Here is a 26484-nt window from a genome sequence, read left to right as displayed (position 1 = left end):
ATTTCCTGTGGGCAGCTGGAAATGGGAGATTGGAACCAGAGCTAGAGCTGCAGATATTAGAGAGGAAGAGACGAAAAGGTTAATGCTTTACAGAGCCAACCTCTCTTTTACTCAAAGCAGTTTGGGTAGGAAAAGAGAGCATGCATTCAGGAAAAAGATGAACTGGGTGAAGGTCATGGCTTAATTAAGAGGCATTCACCGCAATCCGGTTATTCCAAAAGATACTGCATATCTGGGTCAAGTGTCCTTTTCACAATATCACCTAAAATGAGTAGGAAAAAAATGGTTTTTGGTAATAGGGAACAGTAAGTCTCATGCACAGGACCCCTAATGTCCCTATTGCTGAGAAAGAAAGTGTATATTTAACTGAAATACCTAAGCAGTCAGAAGAGAGGTCAGAGAGACAATTCCTTTATTAGGAAACTCCATTTCCTAATGTGTAGTAAAGTCACTTGGTCTTAAAGGTCAAACAGACCTGGATTTGAACCTCAGCTCCAGCACTTCCTAGCTGTGTGACCTTGGACAAGGCACTTAACCGCTCTGAACTTTGGTTCCGTCATCCATAAAATGGAGCTAATAGAGTACCTGGTTCACAAAGCTGTGGCGGTAATCGAACAAAATGATGTATATAAAGGTTTAGTCCAGTAATTTGATCAGTAGTAAGCATTGAATGTATGAGAGCCGTCCTTTTATCTTATCATTTAACTTTTTTTTTGTTTTTTTTTTTTTTTTGGAACAGACTTTAAACAATCATTGCATCTTTTCATGGCTGATATGATTTCTGGGAAGTCCTCTGAGGGAGGCAGAGAAACCCTACACTGGTATGCACCAGCAGAGCACATTTCTTTTGTTTAAGTCCATTACATCATCCAGTAAAAGACAAACTGGGCGAGGCCTCTGGAATTCTCCAGGAGATGAACAGCTTTCTGGCCATCTTCCTTGGGCTTGTGCCCCAGGTTGGGTCTGGAGGGCTCTGCTGGCTGCAGTCCCATGTCCTTCCCCTTTCCACCAAAGTTTTCATGATGTGGGAGTTCCTGAGGCATCACAAAAGACCAGGGCTACAGCCCCCTTGACCCATAGGTGAGGACACCCTACTGACCCAAGGAAGATGGCCTTGAACCAAGAAGAGTGAGCAGAAAGGGGGCCCCTGCTTGGCCCCGGCCCTATCCTTGAGGACGCTTTGGAGAATTCCTACCACTGATGGCCAGCAGCAGACTAAAACTCGGGAAGATTCCAGGAGGTTCTAGAAGGTTCTAATTCATAGGTTGGTATTCAGGACAGAAAGACAATTTGTTGTAGGAGGATTAAACTGAGAGTACACTAACAATATCGGATATTTGCTGAGCAATTACAAAGGGCCAGGCAATGCTCTATGTAGATACTAACTCATTCCACCCTCACTGTGACCTGTGAGGGGACTGTCATCTCCATTTTACAGTTAGGTCACAGAGGCCCAGGGACATTAGCAAACTAACATCTACTAAGGTAAACTGAATGGCAGAAGAAAGATTTGAACCCGGGAAGTCTGATGGCAGAGCCCATACTATCACCACTGTGCTCCAGCTGTGCCCCAGGGCTGGGGTCCACACCCGAGGGAGGGGAAGGGCCTCGGTGTGAAGCCTGACCTGAGGAAAGGCTGTGTGGCAAAGGCATCCCTCGTATGTGTTGTTTTCTGGGGCCTGAGCCCACCTCGGTGGAACATTCTGCATGGTGCCAGGTGCCCAGATAAAGAGCCCTTTTATCAGATATTCCCAGGGATGAGTCACCCTCAGGAAGCTGCTGGATTCTTCTAAGGGCCCTCATTCTTTTATCTTCTTGTTCCTTTCCTGGGGATAAATAGGACACTGAGAGAATGTCTTTAATTCCTATATTTACTCATATGTTCTTCTCGTCCCCAAACGATGTTTAATAGGAGAGGTAAACAGTTCCCTGTTACACCATCTTACTCTCAACCAGTGGAGGAACTGGGGAGGTGGCCCAGGGACCTAGCCCAATGGCTCTCCTTGTTGGACGTGTAACCCGGGGGCTTGACAACTGTTCCCACCTCTGCGTCAGCTCTACAGAAGCTGTTGGAAAGGGAAGGACAGGAGTGGAGCTGCAGAGAGGGGTTGGTGTTCTCAGAAGGAGCTAAGAGGGTTCATTGCTGGCTGAGGGACACCCAAGGAAATGCACTTGGGTGATACTCTCTTGCCACCGCTGGCATGAAGGTCTGGTGGTGGATCTTAGAGTCTTAGGACAAAGCTCGGGTAGAAATGGTAGAGGACAGAAAATGTGAAAATGCATCTCGGATCACAGGGCCCTTGGAGAAGGGCCCACAGGGACTTTATGCTGTCGTATCCCTGGGTCCACGCAGAGTCCACGTCAGACACAAGAAGGCCATGGAAAGAAAGACCGCTGTCCACTCATTCACGCATGATTCCCGTTTCACTGAGCACTCTTCTGTGACAGGAGTCTCACTGCAAGGTGGGGATGCAGAGCCAACATGGACACAGTCTCCAAAAAACCTGCAGTCTGGAGGAGAGCAGACCTCAGACACCCAGCTGAAACAGCCCCAAATATCTGGAAGCTCAGAGACCCATGGGCACAACTGGGAAGACACACTGGTAAGGTGACCTCACGCTCAGGGCTTGGGAGGAGGCAGGTGGCAGCAGGAACCACTCGGTCTCCCCGCTAAGCAAGCTGCCTGCGGATTTGGAGCTCCAAGCTCGGCCAGGCCCCCTTCTCCGCTCCTCCTCAGGAGGCTTTGGGCAGATGGGCTTGGTGAGACTTGCCCAGGTCAAAGGTGCAAAGCCATTTCTTCCTCCCTTTCTCGTTCCCACCATCACCCAACCTATTCAAACAGCACTGATCATAGGAAGAGAGGGGACATGGGACACCGGAGTGCTTCTGCTCGGAGGGCCAGCAGAAGCTCGCAGAGAGGGGGTGCACAGAGTGGGAGCCACCTACTTCCATATACAATAAGCTCTGCTGCCCTGAGCAGATGTCTTCATCTCCCTGGGCTTCAGCTTCCCTGACTGCAAAGAATAGATGAGACGACCTCCTTCACAGGGCCATTGTGACGATGACATGTGACAATGCCAGCAGGATCCTTTGTGTAGCCCGTGGTGCATTGCAGCCAGCACCAGGCGTTGGGTACACATATTCATATAAGAGGATTAAGTGCGTTTTTATCATATTCTGATTCTTTGAAATCTGGAATGAATTTAGAGTCAGAAGATCTGGAATAGAGTCTGGATCCTGTCACTTCCTCACCATCAGTGAAGCCTTGTGCCTCTCACTTCTCTCTTCACGGGGGGAAAGGATGACTGCTCTACTGCGTCGTGAGGACCAAACCAGACAACAATGGGAAAGTTTTGAGAATCAAGAGCAGCGTGGACTGAGATGATTATGAACCAAGGATATTCTTGGCCTCTGTCCTGTGTCTGTGGTGAACACTACCTGGTACCCAGAACTTCCTCCCCTCCTTTGAGGCCTTCCAGCCCCTCTTGGGAATGAAGCGTTTCCACCTGTCTCAACGTTCAACTTCTCCCCAATATCCAGTGAAACTGTATATCTCTTGAGGACCAGACTCGTGTTTATACACAACTAAGAGTAGCCTTCCACTGCATGCAGGATGTGCCAGGCATTTTGCCGGCATCATATCATGTTCTCCCCAGATCCATCCCAGGAAGGGACTGCCACTATCCCCATTGTCTAGATGAGGAAATTGGAGCTCATATGAGTTAAACACCTTGCCAAAGATCCAATGGCCAATATCTGACTTTTTCACCAGGACCCACAGCATGTATTTGAATCTAGCTCAGTCTGACCCCAAGCCTACCTCTTGGGTCCACAAAGAGTCAGGCCCAGGGAGGCACCCAGTACATGCACTTTGCTTGGTTACTTTTAATTTCTATTTTATCCCCACTCACACCTAGAAGAGAGAACACCATGCAAGAATTCACCCATCATAACTCCACAGCCCTCTTCAACATGATGTGGCACTGAGAAATTCACATGGGTAACCAGTACAGGCATAGGCTCTGTCCTAATCCAAGTGGCAGGTTCCTGAGTACCTACAACGGCCAGACTCTGTTGGAAGGGCTGGGACTATATAGTCAGTGACCTTGCACACGAGGTTCTGTCCTCAAGGTGTGTGCATTCTGATGAGGAAGATAGAGAATGGCCAGCCGTGAATAGAGCTATGGGGAGGGTAAGTCTCCATAGGATAAGAATGATAAGGAATAGGGGCTAGAGTGTGACAGTGTTGTGTACCCTTCAAGTTGAATAGTCAGGGGAAGATGTCTCCAAGTGACATTTGAGCAGAGATCTGAATAAATGAGGAAATGAGCCATGTGGATACTAGGGAAGAGGTAGTGCAAAAGGCACTGCAGGCCGAGTGAAAGGCAAGTACTCTAATGCTAACAAGGGAGCCGGCTGGGTACACAAAGAGAAGAAAACACTGGCCAGAGAGGCTGGTGAGGAGCCAGGAAGGGGAAGAAATGTCAGGTGACACTGAACCAGTGGATGGTGAAGGAACCTGGAGTGCTTGGTAGACTCCGAATGAGACCAGAAACCATTGGAGGGAAACAAAATTACACTTTGTCTTTCCTAGTAGAGACCAGTGGTTCTCAACTGAGGTCAATTTTGCCCCACCCTGGGGACATTTGGCGAAGTCTAGAGATATATTGGGTCATGACAAATCGGGGGGGCGGGGAGGGGATGTACTACTGGCATCTAATGGGTAGGGGCCAGTGATAATGCTAGGCATCCCCAATACACAGGACAGCTTCCCTCCTCCCCAGCAAGGAAGTAGATGGCCTAAAATGTCAGCAGTGCCAAGGCTGAGAAAGATAGATCTAGGGCCAAGCATGGGCAGTATGCTCTTGGGAAGATGGCAGGATCCAAGTCCTTGGAGCCTTGGACTCTGCCGTCGTTAACATTCCCTGCACTCCTGTTGGTATTTCCTTCTGTGTTCCAAGAACCACTTAATTGGGACACATTCCAGGCCGCTTCCTGCTGCTTGGTGCCTGCTGTGTGTCGAACCTCAAGATGATGAATTTTCTGTGCTCAGGGCCATCCGTACGTGTACGTGGCCCTGACATTTTGTGTGCATCCTGCATTCTGAAGTGTAATTTATTAGGCCTAATCCCTGTCTGGGGTAATGGTGAGTCCTCCCTGTAGAAATGCTGGGGAAGAGGATATGCCCCATTATTATTTCATTAGGACACCGTTGGGTATTCCGGGAGTCCCTGAGTAGATACCACATGCTCCTCAGATGATTTAGACAAGACAGCCGGGGCCTCGTTCCTCCCAGAACTCAGGACAAACAGTCCCAGGTTTCCATTCGGGGATCTTCGGCTGTCTCCTTATTACCGACTTCCTTCTTTTCGCTTCGTGCCAGTTTTGTTCATTCCCATCAGGAGATACACAAATGTCTTAAAGAAAGCATCAGGCATTTGCTGCTTTCTCAACGATGGCAGTAGGGGATCCGAAAGCTAAATGTCAGCAGCAAAGGTCCAAACCTCAAAACTAGTGCCTCCCGTTTCCATCTGAGATCAGCGCTGATGGAGGCTGCGAAGGCAAGTTAGCATTTCATAAATTCTCTGTCCTCCTTCGGCCCAGCTTGTCTAAACATGCGGAGTGAGGGGGAAGGCATGGGATTCACGGGAGACCTCTAGCCTCTACTTCCCCCAAGGATGCTCAGCATCCTCTCCATCATCAGGCTTTGCCCTTCCTTCCCACCCCGCTTCTCATGTTCAGGGTCAGCTCTCACCTGTCCTGGTGTTCCGTTGGAGGTCACTGGATCCTAATTCCCTTAACTCATGAAGATAAATTGTTCTTTGCATGTTCATTTTAGCTTGGAGATACCTTCTTCTGGGTCCTTCTCTTTCCCATCCTATTGAATGGAGTCTCCAATTGATTTGAGTTGGGATGGATTCACGGAGCTTCTTTTTACTAATTACTGCAAAAGGTATTTTGCCCTGCTTTGCCCAAGGTCGCACTGTCACTCAGCTCACAGCCTCACTCATCGCTATGGGCAACAGTTAGACCAGGAATGGGCCAAGAGAGGGCTGTGAACTCAAAACCTTGGGTTCCATCCTAACAGTACACCTCGGTAACTGAGCTCCTCATGTAAGTCTTTTCCCCTTTCCAAACTTCAGTCTCCTCATCTGACAAATGGGAATCACTATACTTAGCTTTTTGTGCCGTGGGCAGCAGAAAGTGAAACAATGCATATCAAAGCCATTTCCAAAACACCAGGGGCAACTTGGAGGTTAAGATTCTATTCTAATACAATAGCTGGGGACATTATGTGGATTATGGAATCCACAGGGGATATGTTCCAAGACCCCCAATGGATGCCTGAACCACAGATAGTATATACATACATACATACACATATGCAAAAATACACACCTAAGGATACACACATACCTGTGCTGAAGTTTATTATAAATTAGGCACAGGATGAGATTAACAAGAACAATGATAAAATAGAACAATCACAACAGTATATTGTAATAAAAGTTACCGGAATGTGGTCTCTCTCGAAACATCGTATTGTCCTGTACTCACCTTCCTCTGTGCTGATGTGAAATGATCAAATGCCCGCATGCTGAGATGAAGTGAGATGATTGGCCCAGATGGCCCAGGCACTGTGACATAGTGTGAGGCTACCATCGACCTTCTGATGATCCGTCGGAGGAGTGTCATTTGCTGTTGGACCCAGTTTGACTGCAGGTGACTCAAGCTGCAGAAGAGCGAACCCATGGATAAGGGGATGGGTGGGTGGGGGGCAGTCAGGCCATGTTGCTGTCACTGATGGAATGAGAAGCTGAAGGGTGGTGTGAAAGGAATAGCTTCTCTTCCCAGGGTATGGTCAGGGTGCCCACCCAGGACGTGGGCTGTGCCGGGCGGAGCTGTTGTGCTCACTGTCACCATTTTAGCAGAGAGGGCAAAGGGAGAAGGGAGAGGCTGCTCGACCCTACTCATTGGTCAGGTTCAAGGTCCTGCATCTGAGCATCCGGATGATGGCCAGCCTTTCTGCAGGAGGAAAACAGTTGACAATGGGAGACAACAGGAAGACCTTCTTTCCCCCCTTTTACTTGACGTCCGGCAATGCAGTCACGGAAGCAAGTTCACACAGTAAGTTTTGAAGTCATTTCTGTCTAGCTCATCAATAGTTGCCTTATAAGAACTATTCGCGCCTAAGAAGCATTGTAAGCCTTTTTAAGCTCCAAAGATTAGGGTGAAACAGGGAGGGGCGTGGGAGGAGGACAGATAAACAGCACACAGGAGAGCATTCTCCATGCAGAGAAGTGGATTCTGTACTTCGGTTAGCTTAATCCCCAAATTGAAAGCAGCCCCGAACATTGTTCTGAGAAAGGAGAGCCCAGATAAGAGAAAGCCCCTCTGAAAAGCTCCGCATTGAGCTGTTTGTGGAAATGAGGAGTGTGTCCTTTCCCTGCAGCCAAAGGACAGAAAGACAAGCCCTTGGAGGACAAATAGAGGGTGAGAGTTTCCTTAGGACAGCCCTGGGGAAGCAGGAGATGTAAAGGCACAGAAGCAGTGGCCACATGGGTGATGCTCACATGTTCTATTGAACCACCAGCGCATCTCTCCTTCTCAGCCTGGGCGCCACCTGTTCTCACACCATTAAAATCATGAGTGTTGGGTTCTTCAAAGACTGAGCAGCCCAACAGGACGGGCTTGCTTCCAGTCTACTTGCAAAGGACTTTAATACACACACGACAACGCCAACCCATCTGTTGTGGCAAACTTGGTTTCCAAGCCCAAGACCTCTGCCTTGTTGGGAGAGGCAGGCCTTAGGTGCAATGGACTCCTCCAAGCCTATGCTTGAAGGCTGAAGGTTGCCATCAGAGGGGCTAACAGGACGTGGGTGGGTCCCAACATGATTAATGTGGCCTGACTGGAATTTGTGGGTCATTCAAGAGAGCGGAGAGCTTCCAAGAGGACCATGCTCCTTTGGAGGAGGTGACTTAAGATAGTAGCCACATGAGTTCATAATGACACCTAGGAAGACTGCGCTGCAGCGTCTGCAGGGGGACACAGCACGCCCCAGCTGGCAGGGGCAGGGATGTACTGAACCAGGGCAAGGCAAGGCTTGCAGAGGGGGCTGGCAGGAGCAGAGGCTCCAAGGGCCATGGAGCTGTTAAAAGTCCAGAAAGAAGAGGGAAAGAGTAATCATCAGAAGGGCGTCAGACGGCTCCTGGCCGAAGGAAGAGCTACAGTCTTCCCATCTGCTTCTGGAACTTTGAGGCATGCCTGGTGGTTTCAGACCAGTCTGGGAGCCCTGCGTGGACACGGAAAAGAGGAGTGAGGTCTGCGGGTCCTGGCAGGTCCATAGGAAGGGGAGAACCACAGATAGAGGCCACATGGGGAAGGTGCCCCCAAGATGCTGGCTCCCAGTCCTCAATCACCCAGGCTCTGTGAGCACAAGGAGGGACACCCCCCTGAAAGGGATCTGGGAGCCTCAGGGTCACGTCAGTTTTCAAGTGCCGCTGTGACTGGGCTCAGGGTCCCTTGGGCTTCTCTGTAACTAGCCCTTTTCTCCACCCACAATCAGGTCCTGAGGAAGGGTCTTGGGCTTGCGTGCCTTTCCAGGATCGGGGATATCCCCAGGAGTGCCGAGTGGGGGAAGGATGGGGGGAACCTGCCAGAAGAGCCAATGGTCCAAGCAACTTGCCTTAGGAGTCTGGGGAAAGGGACAACGAGGGGGAGTCAACATTTCTACCTCATTTTCCAGGTTTTATGCGGCACCCAACACATTCCTTTGTGCTTATTCCCTTTTTCCTGCTGCAATTTTACCTTTTACCTTTTGGGGGGAAAAATTAAATGTATGAATATTTTAGGGAATATAAAATATTTTAAACTGTTTATCAAACCCACTGAAATGTACAACAATTTTTAAAAATTATATCCAAGTCAGACGTATGCATGATTAAAAAAATAATAGCATTCAGGGGCGTCGAATGAAAAACTCTCCTCTTTCAAGCCCAGAGGCAACTTCTGAAATTTTAAAATTGCTTCATTTTTCAGTTCTTCTGAGGATCACCTCCACATCTCCAAATATTCTGCTTTAACTACCACTTCTTGCTTTACGGATGATGCGCTCTATCTACGGAGCTTATACTTGGATAGATGACGACTTAGCTCACTGAGGAACACTCACCACCCCTCATCCTGCCTTCCTCCTGCTAGAGCTGAAGCACAGTCTGACTTCCTTTGTTGGCACCTTCGTCTAAATACTGCATGCGTCCGAGCTATTTTAAAATATATACTATTTACATACATCTCTGTGTGAGTATGTATCAGCCGTTGTGTCTCCCTTTCCTGTCTTTCATCATCTCTTACTATATCTTCATCTACACAATCTGCAAATAGTTGAAAAACTTTGGTTGGATGGGTGGAATTAAGCACACACAGTTTCACTGCTGTCCCATAGATAAGCAAAAAGAGAGACGAAAACATACAAGGAGCTTGTGTCCCCAGCCCAGGAAACTGGCCCAGATAAAATGAAGGGATCAAGGTTTGCCCCACGTTTCACCTACATGCACATCTGCCAGTGGGTGGTCAGATGCCAAGAGAAAGACTGGAAACAAAACACCCTAGAAGCAAATCCAGCACAGGCTGCTGCTACTTGTCCGCATGGATCATCCCTCCCATAAGCTTCCCTCTTCACCAGCCAGCTCCTGGTTGTTGAGTCTGTGATCCTACCCCCTCCAGGAGCAGTTGCCCCCAGGAATAGTCATTCCCAGGAATGGCCACCCCTGGGAACAGTCGTCCCTAGATACAGTCACCCCTTGGGGAATAGCCACCCCCAGACACAGTCACTCCCATACACAATCACCTCAAGATACAGTCACTCCCAGGAATAGTCACTCTCAGAAACAGTCACTCCCAAGTACAGTCACCCCCAGATACAATCACTCCCAGGAACAGTCACCCCCAGACACAGTCATCATCCAGGAACAGCTGCCCCCAGATACAACACCCATGGATACAGTCACCCCCTGGGAACAGCCACCCCAGACACAGTCACCCCCAGATACAGTCACTCCCAAGTACAATTACCCCCAGGAATCGTCATCCCCAGATATAATCACTTCCAAGAACAGTCACCCTCAGAAACAGTCACCCTCAGGGACAGTCACCCTCAAGGATAGCTACTAGGATAATTCTCACTCCTCTTGCAGCAGTTCCCACCTCTGCTTCTCTGCTTCCTGTCCTTCTTCAGCCACTCATGGATGCAACAAATACCCATTGAGCTACCACCCTGTGCTTGCACACTGAGAACACAGGCGTGTACAAGACAGACAAGGCGCCTGAACTCTGGGAAAGAGGCTTAAGTGGACTTTGAAAGGGACAGTCAATAAATACATTAACTACATGGTATAAAAGTGCCTTAAAGGATGTCAAGATGGAAAATAATAGACCTTGCCCTTCTCTGAGAAGAAATGCCACTAGCCACTTAAGCGGAGACCACAGAAGACAAAGAACTCAGCATGCGAAGAGCAGCCTCAAGGAAGGATAGAGAAGAGGAAAGTGAATGTGCAAAGGCCCTGTGGCAGTAATGGGGAACAGGGTGTCCTTAAGGAACTAAGGAGAAGCCCTACAGCTGGTGCGTGTCAGGCAAAGGGGAGAAGGGTCCAAGGTGAGGTTGCCAGAGGCGAGGACCAGGCTTTGTCAGCCTGGTTGACCAAGTAAGGAGTTTGATGCCAGTCTAAGCACAATCCGAAGGCGCTCAAAGATTTTAGCAGAAGAGACACAACCCTTTTTGTGCTTTAAGATGTCCTTTCCAAAGAATAGGTGGAAAACATGTGGGTTCCTCTGTCCTAACGAGAGCCATGGACACCCCATCTTTCTTGGGGAGAAGGGTCCATCTTCTCTCCAGATGGTATCATCTGTGGCTACCAAATGGTTCGGGGATCTGGGAGGAAGGAAGGTGCTTAGCAGAAGAGGCATTCAAACCAAGGTGCCTGCTAGGGCGCATTTAAATGGTGACTGTCACATCACAGACAACAAATGGTGCACAGGCTCTGAGCATCACCCCCCCCCGGCGGGTGGGGTCCGGCTGGGCGAGAGAAGCAGCAGCGCGACAGCGTTCTTCCCGGGATTTCAGACTGGGGGCCTGAAGGCTGGAATTACAGCCAGATGCATTTCAGTCCTCTATTAACATTTTTTTTTATCACCTGAACTCTTTCCCGGTCTCCCCGGCTCCACAGCAGGGGTCCCCATGTGATTTCTGCCGGGATCCACCCCCACTTTCAGGGACCGGGTTTGAGGCCCAGCCCCTCCACTTTCAAAGCCTTTCCCCTGGTCATCAGAGAGTGTCTCCTTGGGGCTGGGCTCTGTGAAATCCTGATTCTCTCCTCTCGCCCCGCCCCCTCTCTCTTCCTCTCCCCTCCCTCCACCCCTCCGTTTTTTTCCTGTCCTTTATATTGAGTTATCTGTTCAGAGCAAAGCCATCTCCCGGAACTGTGTGGATGGGATCTCGCCTCCCATCAAAGCCAAAGAACCTTTCTCCAGCTAGTGGTGTCTGTCAAAACTTGAACTGTGCAGCATTTCGAGGCCACGCTTCCCTCCTTGGAGCTGTAGGCACTAGAGTCACCTGTGATGGCCGAACGTGGCTGGGGTCAGCCCGAAGGGCCTGGTAGGGTCATGGGGCCTGATTACCGCAAGGTTTGAGCCAGCCCCCAGCTCTGGAAGGCGCTTGCCTTGGGGAGCAGGGGCGCTACAGAACCAACGTGCCTTGGTCCACATTCTGGCTAGTTCCTTGACTAGCAGTTGGATGGAAGACAAGCTGATTAACCTCTTCCAGCCATCTCTGAGCTGCTAAAGGCCACCCCATTCTTGGCACATGGCCCTCTTCCCTCTACCCTCAAAGTCTGGTCTCTTTCACACTCTGAATTTCTCCTTTTTTAAAAAATCATCTCATCCCTTTGACCCAGCCAGGAAAAGTCCTCTGCTTTTAAGGACTCATTCCTTTAAGAAATTGAGACCACCCAGATAATCCAAGATGATCTTTCCATTCCAAGGTCCATACCCTTACTCACATTAGCAGAGCCCCCTTTGCCATATTAATAGGTTGCAGGTTCCAAGTTCCAGGGAATTTTAGTGTGGATATTTTGGGGGTCATTATTCTTTTCTTTTTTCTTTTCTTTTCTTTTCTTTTCTTTTCTTTTCTTTTCTTTTCTTTCTTTTCTTTTCTTTTTTCATTCCCTTAAAAACCCAGTACAAGTCTTTCATCTTCTAAAAATTCCCACTCAGTCATTTCTCTTCTAAGCCACTGAGCTGTATGACCTTGAGAAAGTCACTTGATCTCTGTGTTTCCCCTTTCCCTTGGGTCCAGCTGCATGCTGGTGAACACTTAACAGCTCGCTCTCCAGGGTGGGGGAGCCCTGATCTGTAGCATTTGCCAATTTCTGGGACATAAATGTTCCCATATGGTTGATTTCAAGCTACCAATGTGATGCTACCAAATGTAGGCTTGAGAAGAGATGCTGCAATCAGCTCTTGGGAGCCGGTAGGGGCTGGCTCTAGCACTGTACTACGTGCATGCATGTAAAACGAGGAATTGACTAGTTGATTCAAATATCCCTGGTGAATCAATGATTCCTCAAAATCTTGGAAACTTCTGATAGCTCTCCACATAAACGTGTCCCTTTCTGGGGCTGGTGCCATCTGCAGCATAAATGTTGGAAAGATACTTCTGTGAAGGACATATGGGAGAACTGGTTTCATAAGAAAGGCTGGAGGAAATTGTATCTAGAAAGAGATCTGAAGACCTCTGCAGTCTGTTGGCCTCCTTGTGATCGCAGAGCCCCAAATCCAGTCACAAAATATACTTGGCTTTCAGAAAATATAATTTTTTTCTAGAAATGAATTCAGATATAATACAGCTTTCTTGCGATTTCCTTAGGTACCATAATCAAGTGCAGGAATCAAATGAAGAATGCAGCCTCATAAAAGAACCATTAGGATGTTACGTAAAGTGTATTAATGATCTTGCCTGGCAAGATGTCCATTTCTCTGTGGCGGTCGAACGTCTTGCTTTTGGGTGGCCCAGGTAAGCAGCGGGCACATTTATTGAGTGTTTACTGCATGCAAAGTACTGTGCAAAGACCTTCATGAATATTATCTGATTCAATCATCACTCCTTGGTCCCCATTGGTTGGATAACTGACCAGTCCCAGATCAGTTAGCTAAAAAATGAAGTCCCTAGTTCCACCATTCCTACGTGCGAACACCAACCCACAAGACAAGCCCACAGCCGAGGTCTGCGTGGGAGCCAGTGGGCGGGGGTGGGAGGCAGCTGGAGCCAGAATTGGCAGGAACACGAGTACTGCCAGGGGATTCCTGGGAGCCTGTGTCTGAAAGAAACAATTCCTGCGAGCAGACCGATAAATGCTCCCCTTGTTTATTTGCTGTTGCTGCCACTTCTCTTTACTTGTCTGCAAGGACAGAGGTCAAGGAGAACATCTGAATGGGCTCAGACTCGGTTTGAGACCTGTCATCTCCAGAGGGCGCCCCACTGCTTGGTGTCTAAGCCTGCCTTCATCCCTCTTCTCTTTCCTTCCCCCCCTTCTGTGATCCCTGTGATCTCACATACCCCTAAAGTGACATACACACTTCCATTTCATTCAGCCACCAATTATTGAGCACCTACTGTGTGCCACGTGCTGAATACCCAAAGACGAGAGAATCACAGTCTCAGCCCCGAAGAGTCCCCAGGTGTGACTCGCCACGGTGTTAAGGTCATAAACGCACACGATGCTCCCGGAATCCTCAGAGTAGTTAGAAGACTCCAACTCTTAGAGGGAGAAGATGTCACCGAGCAAAATTCTTGAGCTGAGTTTTTAAAAAGAATGGAGTTCTCCCAACGCCAGAGGTAGGAGACTTTTCTGTCATGAGAACCATGAGTGTAAATAAGTGTAGGCATCAGATGGGCCTGTGACAGGAGCTTCAGCTGGGTGTGTAGGATGCATGTCAGGAGATCGAGGACTAAGTAAACAAGTGTCCAAGGGCCAGAGCTTCCTATGTCACACTACGCAGTCTGGACTCTGTCCTGTAGGCAATGAGGCTCCTCTGATGAGCTTTGAACAGATAGGAGTGACACAACCAGAATGGCATTTTAGGAGATGGCTGGTCTGGCATAGTGAAGGCTGAGTTTGAGGATGGGGCGCAGAAGCTGGGAGCTGCCGCGAAGGTCCAGGTGGGGTTGTCGACGGTGCAAGCCACACTGTGGTGGTGCTGGGGGGTGGGGCAGAGAAGAGAGACGTGAGAGACACTTGGGAGGCTCACACACAGACCGACTCATCACCTGCATCTTTTGCAGGGACCCCTGCCTGGGGCCGGGGCTGGGGGAGGACGTATGAGGATTGAGGTCTGTGAGCTGCAGGAAGCACACCCCCCGGAGGTCGCAGGAGAAAATGAAGTCTGGAGAAAGGAGGTTATTCCAGACAAAAATCACCTGTCTCCAGGCCAACTGATAAGCGCAAATGCAGAAGTGGCTGCTGGGTGAGGTCCAAGGCACATGGCAGCACCCAAATCAATATTTTACAGTTCAGAGAAGAGGGAGATCGGCAAGGGCGAGGGGAAGAACTAACTCTTACATTTGGGAGGCCATGGCGATCATGAAGCATTCCAGCCCTTCATCACCGCGTTGGCAAAACTAGCAGAATGAACTACATTTTACAGTTAAAAAAAAAAGGGGGTGGGGGTGGGGAAGGCTTCAGGAAGTGGCTGATTTGGCTGAGGGACCACATTGACACAAGAGGGCGCTAAAACTAAAGTCGGATCTATGGAGAGGGAGCCCCCCCCCTTTAGCTTCTGGGGGCAGGGTCCTGGGGGTGAGGGCCTTGAAAGTAGAGGCTGTAAGTGTGGTTCATCCTCCAAACTCTAGCCTCAGAAAGACACCAGAACACCTGTCGGTGAAGGATGGTAATTACCAGTGTGGCAACTGGTTTTACTGAATCACAGGAGGTTGGAGTGTGTGGTTAGGTGTGAGCGTTAGCGGAGTTACTCTGTAATGACCAGTGGGACCCACTTTGCACCTACCATTCTTCCAATATGCCTTCTTCCAATCTCTGCATCCTGCATGGCTCAGAGTTGGCCTCAGTGGGGACCTGGTTTTATAGCTGTTCATGGATTTGCCTATTGGGATTTCCCTTGGCAGATGGAAGTCTCTATGCATGTTAGAATGCCACAGGACCCCACAATGAAGGATTTCCTCCAAAATGAGTGAAAGAATGCATCATTCAAGGGGACAAGTCACACACCTGTGTGTGTATGTGGGTGTTGTTTCCACTTCACGTCTAACTCCTTCACATACATCATCACATTTAATTCACACAAAAAATTATTTGAGACAGGCTCAGAGAGATCAAGAAATTTGCTCAAGATCACACAGCAAGTGTGTGGCTTTGCCGCTGGCTCTAATGCCAACCCAGGCTCTTGCTGCCACAACACAGAACTAGCAAGCAAACATGCTTAGAAAAGATGTCAATGTCAGGCTGCGTCTAGAAGTACACTTTAGAGGGGTGCTCACAGGTGTGCCACCCCCCAAAAGGAAAAAGGCTTTTGAAAATAGCACATTCTATTCAGAAAGCCGACAAGTCTAGACAGAAAGAGACACCCAAATCTCAAGATCCCTCCTCTCTTTCAGGCTCTCTATTACTCTGAAGTGGGGGGTGGAGGGCTTCCCAACATGCAAAACGTATGCAGGATTTTATTCAAAAATGTTTAATAAATCAAAGGTGCACTTAGAACAAGAAGCATCACACAGCCCAGGTGATAGCTCTTTGTGAGCCTGAAGATCCAAGGGGGCGGACTTGTGTTTTTGCAGAACTGATTGATGGGATGGGAGAGATCGGGGGAAAAAAATACACTCACTGCCATAGACAACCACTGAACAGAGGAAATTTAAAATATGAGAGGGAAGATTGAAGCCCTGCTGAAAGATTAAAGACAAGAAAGAACTACAAATGGGCAGATCAATTATTGTGTGAAGATCCTGAGGTGTTTAATTCATATTGGGCTGTGCTGCACTTGGAAGTCACACAGTTGTGCTGCATGGATGGTTCGTGTATCTTTCCAAATCTCGTAGATCACAAGAAACAGAACCACCAATGACCACAGACCAGGGTCATTTTGGCCAGAGATTGCCAGCATGGCAGTGGAATTCCCCATCCTGTTTACCCAACTCCAACCTGTGTTCATCAGATCATAAGGGGTTTGGGTTTTTGTTTTTTTTTTTTTAATCAAAATTGATCTGGAGCGGACCATAGAGGGGGAAAAAAAAAACCACCTTTATTTTTCTTGTAAAACTCACTTAAGTTTAATGAAAATCATGCCAAACAATCAGGGTTTTCCTTTATCTTTAGCCAACAGGGAGCTTAGCTATAAATTTGTAACGTGGCTTATTAACTGTGTAGCATTTATGATTTCCATAATAGCAGTCTGGTTTTCTGCTTGATATTGATTGCCCCAAATAAACATTTGCAATTGCTCCATGGACCTGGATTGGCCTGGCCATGTTTGTGGCTCCACCCATCTTGAATTAGACCAACGATAGACCGGGGATGCTCATCCAAAACTGGACTGAGCCATTCATGTTTCCTGAATTGGATTTTCCAACTAAGCAATGCGAGGTAAATTTCCAGTCAATAGTTGGAGTGGATGTTGTGGTGTGCCACCAGATTCCTCTTCACAAAGGCCTCTTTCTCTCAACTGCCCAGGGTTGGCTCCTGAAGGGCCTCTGTTGAATTCCTCTTGGAGAATTACCCTTAACCAGAGCTGCCTTGACCAAACTCAGGTTCCTTCCATGAGGATAGCCCATGTCCAGTGATGGGATGATCCCAGTACAAGGGCCTACCCCATGGCTCAGGCAGGACAACACTGAGTGCCAGCCCAGCTCTAGAACTTTTCATGGGATGGGCCTCTGTTGTGATCACTTTGCAGCCCAACTTCTTCTACCTGTCCTGCTCCCCTCATTCCACAATGGGCATTGATCCGAAGAGTACTCCCCCAGTAAACTTCCTGCCCACAAATTTCAATATCTCTACCTGTTTCCCAGGAAACCCAGCCTCAAATAATAGTGGCTGTTGCTGGAGGAGGGCAGAGTTTCTGTACTACGCACTGGGCACATCGCCACCCCTAATAGTATGTACTAGCCAGGATGGAGAGAATGTGGAAATTGGCCAGGCAATGGAAAAACTTTGCTTTCAGACATGTTGCTTTGTTCCATAAGTTTTAGGTGGCTTGGAGTAAATGGCAAAGCTTCTACCCCAAGACCCTGGAGTCTACGCAGTCGGGTGGGAGGAGCTTCAAACATGGCTCCATCTCAAGCTGGGTGACCTTGGGCAATGTATTGAACCTCTCTGAGCACAGGTTTCTTTAACTGTAAAATGGATCAAATCACCTTGTGGGGGTAGTTATAAAGACGATATGAACTTAGGGTTATAAAAGCACCTGGAACACAGAAGCTGCTCCATAAATGCTGGTTTCCTTTTACAAACACAGTGGGGTGGTGGACATCCTAGTATCTCCTAGGTCAGAAAATGGGGTGGGCAAGACCAACGAGTTTACAGTGGACATGAACATCCTGGGGAGATTTGGGGCAGCACGGGGAAAGGTTGCCCACCCCATGCCAAGTTAACAAGGCATCTCTCCTGTTCCCTTCCCTCCAAAGGAGGGTGCCCCTGGAAGTTAATGGATTAAGCAGGGGCCTTCAGGAACGATGGGAAGGAATGGTGGCACTTCTCTACAGGATGCCTTCTCTTCTCTGATTAGGGATGACTTTAAGAATTTAAAGGAAGGGGGCCTGGGTGGCTCAGTCAATTGAACATCTGACTCTTGATTTCAGCTTGGGGCTGTGATCTCAGGTCATGGGATCAAGCCCCACTTTGGGCTCTGTCCTTCGCACCGAGTCTGCTTGAGATTCTCACATTCTCAATGAATAAATAAATAAATATGTAAATCAATCAATAAATAAATAAATTTTAAAAATATTTTTAAAAAAATTTAATGGAGGCCCAGCCATGTGACTCTGAGCGAGCATCATTACAAGAATGGAACTTCAAGAGGCTGGCATGTGGTCTGTCTCCTTTGTCCTCTACAGCTCTGCCTGACATGTTGTAGGTGCTTGATAATACCTGTGGGATGAATGAGCAATCATCATTAGCCCTCGCATCCCACAAAGTTCTGAGGATTCTGGAACAGGAGGCATAACTTCTGCAGGGATACTCTGAGGCCCATGATGCCACAGCAGCTCAGACCCCTCCCCTGTTTCTGGTGTGTCTCCACAGGGGCCCCTTCAAGTTGTGCAGTGGATGTTCTGGGTGCATCCCATCACCTTCTCCTGGATCAGTGTTTCACAAGCCATGGCCGTCGTCGTCGTCATCTTCTTCTTTCTTCTTCTTCTTCTTCTTCTTCTTCTTCTTCTTCTTCTTCTTCTTCCTTCTTCCTTCTTCCTTCTTCTTCCTCTTCCTTCTTTCTTTCTTCTTCTTTCTTTTCTTCTTCTTCTTCTTCTTCTAAGATTTTTTCATTTATTTTAGAAATAAAGAGCATGCATGAGCAGGAGGAGGAGCAGAAGAAGAGGGAGAATCTCAAGTAGACTCCACAAGCCATGGCCTTCTTCTTCTTCTTTTTGTTTTAATTAACATATTTATTTTAGAGACAGAGAGAGCGTGGTGGAGGGAGGGTCAGAGGGAAAGAGAATCTGAAGCGGACTCCATGCTGAGCACGGAGCCCAACATGTGGCTCGGTTTCACAACCTTGAGATCATGACCTGAGCAGAAACCAAGAGTCTGATGCTTAACCGATGGAGCCACCCAGGCAGCTCGCCATGGCCTTTTTTGTAAATACTGTTTTCTTGGGACATAGCCATGCTCACTGGCATAAGCATTCTCTGCATCCGCTTTTATGCCACAGTGGCAGGATTGAGGACACGCAACAGAAATGAATGGCCAGAAAAAAACCTAAAATTTTTATTATCTGGTCCTTTCAGGAAAAGTTTGCTGAACCCTATCCTAGGGAGAACAAATGAAATAAGGTTTTCTCCCAAGAAGGGGCTCATTCCCTCTCCGGGTTGGAGGCTAAACTGACTGAACACAGGGCCATTTCATCTCTGAGGGTCTGGGGGCTCAGCAAGTAGCATCCCATAAAAAGACTGTACTGATATCAAAGGCAGTGTGTTCTGCAAAGTCTCTTGTAGGCCGGCTGCTGCCCTAAGCACACCCCTGTGCTCTCATGTGTACCTCCCAGCAACTCCATGAAGTGAGAACTATATCATCCCCACTTTACAGATGATAAAACTGAGGCCTAGAGAGAATAAATGACATCCACAGCATTCCACAGTGGGGCTGTGGCAGAGTGGGGGCTCTCTCATGTCTGTTTTGAGTTCCATCTGCTGTTCATGGGCACTCCTCTGAAGGCCCAGCAGGAAGACTGTTATTACTTAAACATGAATAAACACGAAACAGGTTGGTTCAGGCACAACAAGTTGTTGCTGTACAAAAACAACCCCTCGCCCAGTACTTGGAAGAGTGGGTCTCTGGCAAGGGCATGGTGAGGAAGGCTTCTCTTAGGATGGGATAATCATCCCATAAAGAACCAGAGTCCCAAGCCCATCCAAGGCAGGGTAGAGGCTCTCTCCAGTGGGACGTAACCCAACTCGTGAGAAAATGTCACCCAGAGCTCACACAGAACAGACCTGACTTGATTGCACCTGCCACCCGCACCAGAATGAGAGCTAAAGGCTCTGCATTTGAATTCAAAAGAACAGAGACCCCAGGTAGGTCTACTCCAACTCCCCAGATAAAGACATATTATACAATAAGGGCGCACATTTGTCTTCCTAAATTAAAAGGACTACACCTCTTTTAGAGAATTCTCTCCTTTAGGGCTATGTGCAGAAATTTACCCAATTTCACATTGTTGTAATAACCAAACTTTAGGGAAATAAGAGACAATAATGTGGGAGTCCTGCCATTATTACACAAAGAGCAAAATTGTTTATTTTTTGCTTGAGATAAAGGGAAGATTACATGTCAGGGAAATTAATCCGGATTAAGAAGACAGCACGCACACTGAGCTCACTTCCTGTTGACACAGGAAGAAAAGCTTCTGGTTTGTTTTCTGAGACTCTGTCCACAAAGTCAGAAGCTCATTAGTTTACACAAGTTCCCCTCCCCGCTGTGGAGGAAAAAGAGACACCCTAGTCACATGAACCATTCAGTAATTTGACTCAGACAAAAATTTCTATTTCTACTTGTTACCAACCATACAGGTGCTGCGACGTCCCGAGTTTAAATTTGGAAAACAGCAAACTCTTGGTCCTCTGCCTCTTTGGCCCTTGCTCTGTGGTCAGATAACCATCAACGGTGTCCTCAGCACCACACAGGTGATCTGCTTCACAAACATCACCACCCTCACGGCCTTCCACTCTACAGAAACCCCCCAGCCACAAGGATTTCTGGTCTGTCACCTTGTTTCTTTCTCTTTTCACACCTATCCCTAACAAAAATGAACTGGCTTGCATTTTCATGGTTCACATGTTTCCAGACAGAATGTGTGTTCCTTAAGAGCAAAGTTCGTGTCTGCCTCCTCTGTCCCCGCCTGGCTCATAGCACATCACCGGTGCGTATTTGATGGATATCAATGTAGTCTTCATGTGCAAGTTGGAGCGTTTTTAAAATTTCACAAATACTTTAGTTTTTCACATCCCATTGGCTCTGCTTTTTAGGTATCCTGGTTATAAGGTACCCAACTGTCACTTTAATAAAGTGGTTATTCATTTAAGATATATTTATTGAACAACTACCGTGGGCCAAGCAAGTGCCAGGCACCTATGCCAGGAATTCAATGGCGAACAAAACAGAAGCCTGCCCTCAGGACCTTTCAGTCTGGTGTGGACAGCGGGGAACAAGGGTTAATGAAAGAGCGATGCAGGCACAGGATGACGATCTTGGAAAGGGCTAGGAAGAAAAAGCACAAGCAGGGCTTCTAAGGAATTCATGTCTGTGCTGAGACCAGAAAGATGCATTGACTAGGTGAGTTAACTAAATAAACTTGCTAAAGAGTGACTAGGGTTGGAGTTAAGAACAGAGTTAGGGTGGGAGTAAAGATTAGGGGAAGAATAGGGTGAGTTCAGAAAAGAACTTTCCAGAAAAAGGGACTAGTGCATACATATGTCATGCAGGTCAGGTGGATGTTGACTGGGAGTGAGTTGATGGCTGTCTAAAATAGAGACAAAATAAGTAGAGAAAAGACAGATTTGGAGTTACTTAGGAGGTAAATGGCGTGACTTGGTTTGTCCTCCAAGGACATCTGGTGGCCGAGGCATTGACATTGGTCTTCTCTGGGCTGGCGCCTGGGGGGCCCTCCACGGCTGGCAACCTGACTTCCAATGGTGGAAGCACCCACTGAGCTGTCCGACTGCGTGTGCCAAATAGGTTATGGCACATGGGTGAGCAGGAGGCCGGGGTGAGCACTTGCCTCCGTTGGCAGCCAGGTTTCAGAGCTTGGATTCAGGACTCAGGCCGGAGGATTCCTGGAGCCCTTACATAGATTACTGTGGGCAGTCAGGCGATTACGAGAGCTCAAGATGACGCCTAGCAAAGAAATCAATTGTGTTCCTGAGAACCCACGCTTAATAGGTAATGTTTGCTTTATGTCGCCTCCCCCGTAACCAGTGTAGCTAAATAAGGAACACGGGAAACAACTGGCCCCAAATATGAGCGTCGTGGTTTCTTCACCCTCTTGATCAAAGAAAGACTCCAATGAAAGGAAAAAAATAATTAAAAAGTAAAAACCTTATGTAATGAGATTTGAAAGAAAACTTTTGAAGCCAACAAGCAACCATGGGCAATGCTTCAAAGGGCCCAGAATCAATGTTTGTCAATAGTAGTTTTGCATCCTTTATCTTTCATGAATAGAAAGTGTGATGTTATTAGGAGCCCATCCATGCCTTAATTCTGTTTGAGTTTTGATGAATCAGAACTCTGTTAACATTCTGTCTGAATCAGCAATGGCAAGGGCCCCTAGCAGAAGCTTTACCCGATCTGGGGCTTTCATCCTGAAACTGGGATGCTAGTTAACTATCGGACCTTCTGCACAGAACACTCGGCGGCCCTCCTGGGGTGCACCCGGGGGCTGGGGTTCTTGAATTCTGCCACTTTCTTTTGGATCCTTTCTCCCCAGAAAAGAAATCACCCCATGACTCAGCCCAGCTCCAAAGTTACCATTTGTTTAATCAAGATAGTTGGTTTGCAAAACATTAAACAGTATTTGATGCCTAGTTAATAATTGGCATCCTCTTCATTTGTTTCTGAATCCTTGGAGACTGACATTTTCCCATCCTAAAGGCATAGACAACAGAAGAAATTGTACTTAGGGCAAAACAAGAGTCCTTAAGCTGCACAGATGCTTGCCAGGATGTCCAAACTCCATATTCTGCTGTTTATGGTTCTGGTGGGAAAGACAGCCATTGGGGTAAGTGTTCTTTTCAAATGTGTGCTTTGGAGAGACTGAGGTTATGAGGAGGACCAAAGCAACTGGCCAGGAGTGACTAGAAACCTCAGCTATGAAAGGCTGGTGTTGCCAGGTTGAAGGCGTCCTGACTGTTAGAGTTAATGCATGCCTGTAATGCTGTTTGGTGTTGAGAAGCCAGTTCCATGAGGCCATGCAACTGACTTGAGCCCTTCTGGAGCAGAGGCTCCATAAGTGCCTTCTAACTAAGCTGCTGGGGGCAAGAAAATCCGCTTAGATGTGGGCTGTGAGCTGGCATGGATCTCCGAGAACCCTTTGAAATCTATCAACGCTCCTTGTACACGTTGACAGACATACACAGTTTTCTAGCCATTTCAGGTGACACTAGAGTAAGATGCCCTATGATTTGGCTCTAGAGGAGAATCCTACTGGTTGCACATGATCCTGCCAACAGATTTACTTGGATGGATTCGTTTTGGAGAAAGCTTTTTGGGTAATACTCTTTCTCCCTTTTCACAGAACCCTAGTAGATGGGGCAGGGACTTAAACTTGGGCCCAAGGGAGGTGGTGGTGAGCAGGGTAAGGAAATGCCATTTGAGGGTCTTGCATGGACAGTAGGCACCCCTTTGTGGGGAGGGGGCTGGATAGAGAAGGAGCAGGGGGTGAGAACTGAATTAATAGTCATAACCTCTTTATCTTGTGAAATCCTTTTGCATTTTATTTCCCATTTTACTCCACAGAGCTTTCCCTGTAGGAAGCAGATTCAGCTTCAGGTTTTCGATTAGATGCTTCAAACACAAGAGCCTCTCCTCCCCTTTCGGCAAACTATCCTCAGACACTGACCTTAGCCCCATATTAACCTGTCATGTGCCCCACCTCTGAGAGAGTTTTCTTTTCCAATAGTGACTTGTATATGAGTGCCCCTGCCTCATTTGATTGCTCGTTGGACATCTGGGGGCTGAGACCCAGCAGAAATAACACACAGGTCTAGAGGAAGAAGTGGAAATTATCAGAAGCCCGCAAGGGGCCCAGAGAAAGTATGAGTCGGAAAGAATTAGAGCCTAAAGTTTGCAGGCAAGGAGAGAGTTGATGCAGTCTGTTTGAAGTTCACAAAACGATAATGGTCCCAAAAAATCCCTTTTTTGCAAGCCCCAGTGAATTTTTAGGGTTAGCAATGAAATTATAAGTCAATAATGGATAAAAGAGAAAATATGAGAGATAGCCTTCAGGCAATGAGCTTAGTCAGTTCCAAAGAGAGGATTCAGGGCTTTGGAATGTTTTCTTACCCCAGATGTGTGCCAGACAGGTGGTCGAGAAGGCGGCTTGCGTTCCACAGGCCAGGCTACAGACATCCAGGGGAAAGTGGCCAACTCGCTCAGATGCTTTGGAGAGTTTGGGGCATCGTTGGGTGGGGGGCGGGGGGGGCGAGGGGGAAGGAGTCACAGAGCCAGATGGGCTGGGCAGCTTCACCCACCCCACATAGCTAAAAATAATAACCAACTGCTATCATTTCATGAGAAATCCTGTGAGCCAGTGTATCAATTCATCTTCGGAAGGACACAAAGAAGTAGGTACCATTATCGCTCCCATTTTACAGGTGAGAAAATGGACAGCTTGGCCTCCAGTCATACAGCTGGGAAGTAGCAATGCTATGGGCTGCTGTTCATTGTCTGGACCAGGTCTTTTGCCTGGACCCTGGCTAACGATGAGATTTCCTCTGTCCACAGAGCTGGCATGGATCTCCAAGTGTTTGGAGTGTTGACCAGGGTCATGGTCCTCCGTGTAGGAACAGGAAGCTCTTAGACCAGGGAATGGTTTGCAGGTTGGTGTCACGGACTCCATTTTGCCTCCAAAACTTTTAAAAGTAGTCACAGGGCCTCTGGTCACTATCCTTTGGAAGGATGTATGGACACTCTCTCATGAATTTAGGTCATGCAGCAAACCTCACAATGCCTTCTCTATAAGCTCATCTTTAACTCAGATTTTTATTCAGACATCCATGATCCAAAGAGGTATAGGTCAAATGTGATCGCCATGAACACCAGAGATTCATCCATACGTCCTTCCCAGCCGGGGTTAGAATTGGTTTTCCTTGATAAACAGAACAGCTTTGTATGGTTGTCCCCATTTTATGGATGAGAAACATACCCAGAGATGTTACACTGACTTCCCAGCCAGGATTGAGGCCCAGGTGTGTCCAACTCCTTCTCCATCACAGGAAGCCCACTCAGCTGTGTGAAGGAAGGACACTACCATCAGGGCTCAGAAATCTCTTCTTGCTGTGGTTCTTGGGTGATTTATGGGTGCCACTGGCCTCCACCATAATGGAATTTGACCTCTTTGAGGGTCAAAAGCCAGAGGACAAGGCTTGTTCAGGCCTGTCCTACTTAGCTTGGCCCATCCCCAGAGAAGACAGAAGACAGTGCCTCCTCCTCTCCCAGAGTGTTTGCCACCATGTCTGGACTTTTTAAAATTTATTTTATTTTTTTAAAAGATTTTATTTATTTATTCATGAGACACAGAGAGAGGGACAGAGACACAAGGCAGAGGAGAAGCAGGCACACCACAGGGAGCCCGAATCAGGACTCGATTCTGGGACCTTGGGATAAGGCCCTGAGTCCAACACACATGCTCAACTGCTGAGCCACTCAGGCATACCAGGCATTCTGGACTTTTTAAGCCCTAGAGCTTGGACCTAAGAATTCTAGTATCCTCCCAGGTGAAGCGCCGCAGAAATTTCTGAATAGGTCTGAGTCTGCCGATTGGCACCTTGGGGTACATTCTGCTCTTAGCCCGAGTTTTACTTGGTGGGTAGAGGGTCAGCCTGAGTATTTTGATTTCTTTTCAATTGCTTGGCAACATTTGCAAATCAGAACGTTTCACGTAGAAATACAAATTCCCAGCTTTTCTTGAAAACCAGATATTTTAGTAACATGGGGCTCACATTCCTGCTTGGCATCAACCAGATGAGGGGCTATCATTCCTACTTTTAGGAGAAGTTCAAGCCCCCAAGTCTATAGGCCCTACCACTTTCTACTATTGACATCCTTTTACTTGACAGATATACATTATCTGCTGGGCTCTAGCTTGGAGAGAGACAGAGAGAGAGAGAAAGAGAGAGAGAGAGAGAGAGAACCCAGCTTGTCTGTTACGATGCAGAAACACTGTAGATGTTGAAGGGTTGAAGCCAATTTTGGATGGTCAGGTAACTGGGTTCAGTGTCTGATAAATTTAAGCATCCAAATCTACATGGCCCGCAGGACTGACCCAGGCCTTTGACAGGAAGATACAAGCCACCTCTTTCTAAGCCTCAACGTTCCAGAATGTTCCAATCTCTTTCAGGCGTGGAGGGGCATTGTCCCTCCCTCTTGCTAGAACCCACACAGAGTCTTACGGAAAAGAGAGGGGCTTAATTTCACTGCGACTTCTTATACATTCCAACTCATTAGCTTTGGCGGTGTGCACTGGTATTTAGGGAAATCAGGTCGCGGGAAATTGCATGTGTATATAGGCACAGATATATTTATATTTTAAATTCATTAGGGTTCCCTAAATGCAAAAGCAATGCCGCTGTCACAGAGAAACAGCACAGCAGAATATTCGGCAGCCGGGATTTTAAATAAAACATGCTTTTCTTCATAATTAATATAACAAGGTTTTCTGGCTTAGGACCTGGCAAGGATCCCAGGAAAAATGAAGGGATGGGGGTTGGTGTGACGTGCCTGTGACCCGACAAACAAATCCCAGGAAGAGTTTATGCTTAGTGAGCTCTCTTCAATCATGCCCACACTTTGAAGAAAAAGAAAAAGAAAAGGAAAAGGAAAGGAAAAAGGAAACAGAAAAGGGAAAAGGGAAAAAGGGAGAAAAAAAGAAAGAAAGAAAGAAAGAAAGAAAGAAAGAAAGAAAGAAAGAAAGAAAGAAAGATTAAAACTCATTGACAACAATGGCTAATAATTATAATCATAGTGACAACAATTCATTAAGTTTATT

At 47.5% G+C, this 26484-nt stretch overlaps 1 protein-coding gene and 1 long non-coding RNA gene across 2 annotated transcripts in view; one reads left to right on the top strand and one right to left on the bottom strand.

Annotated features, from left to right (window-relative positions):
- Positions 1 to 556: 556 nt before the first annotated feature.
- On the bottom strand, positions 557 to 24913 carry LOC140620849 (uncharacterized). The gene is made up of 3 exons (XR_012020578.1): positions 23781 to 24913; positions 6559 to 6733; positions 557 to 2511 (listed from the first exon to the last, which is right to left on the bottom strand). It is a non-coding gene; the product is annotated as an uncharacterized lncRNA (long non-coding RNA).
- HABP2 (hyaluronan binding protein 2) overlaps positions 22332 to 26484 on the top strand; it is a 33447-nt gene continuing 29294 nt past the window's right edge. The window contains exon 1 of the mRNA XM_072805260.1: positions 22332 to 22497. Coding sequence (XP_072661361.1) covers positions 22429 to 22497 — 69 coding nt within the window. The 5' untranslated portion in view covers positions 22332 to 22428. The remainder of the gene's footprint in view (positions 22498 to 26484) is intronic.

The sequence above is a fragment of the Canis lupus genome, chromosome 29 (assembly GCF_048164855.1).
Source record: "Canis lupus baileyi chromosome 29, mCanLup2.hap1, whole genome shotgun sequence".
In the NCBI taxonomy this organism is placed as follows: domain Eukaryota; kingdom Metazoa; phylum Chordata; class Mammalia; order Carnivora; family Canidae; genus Canis; species Canis lupus.
This window is presented reverse-complemented; position numbering and strand designations above follow the sequence as displayed.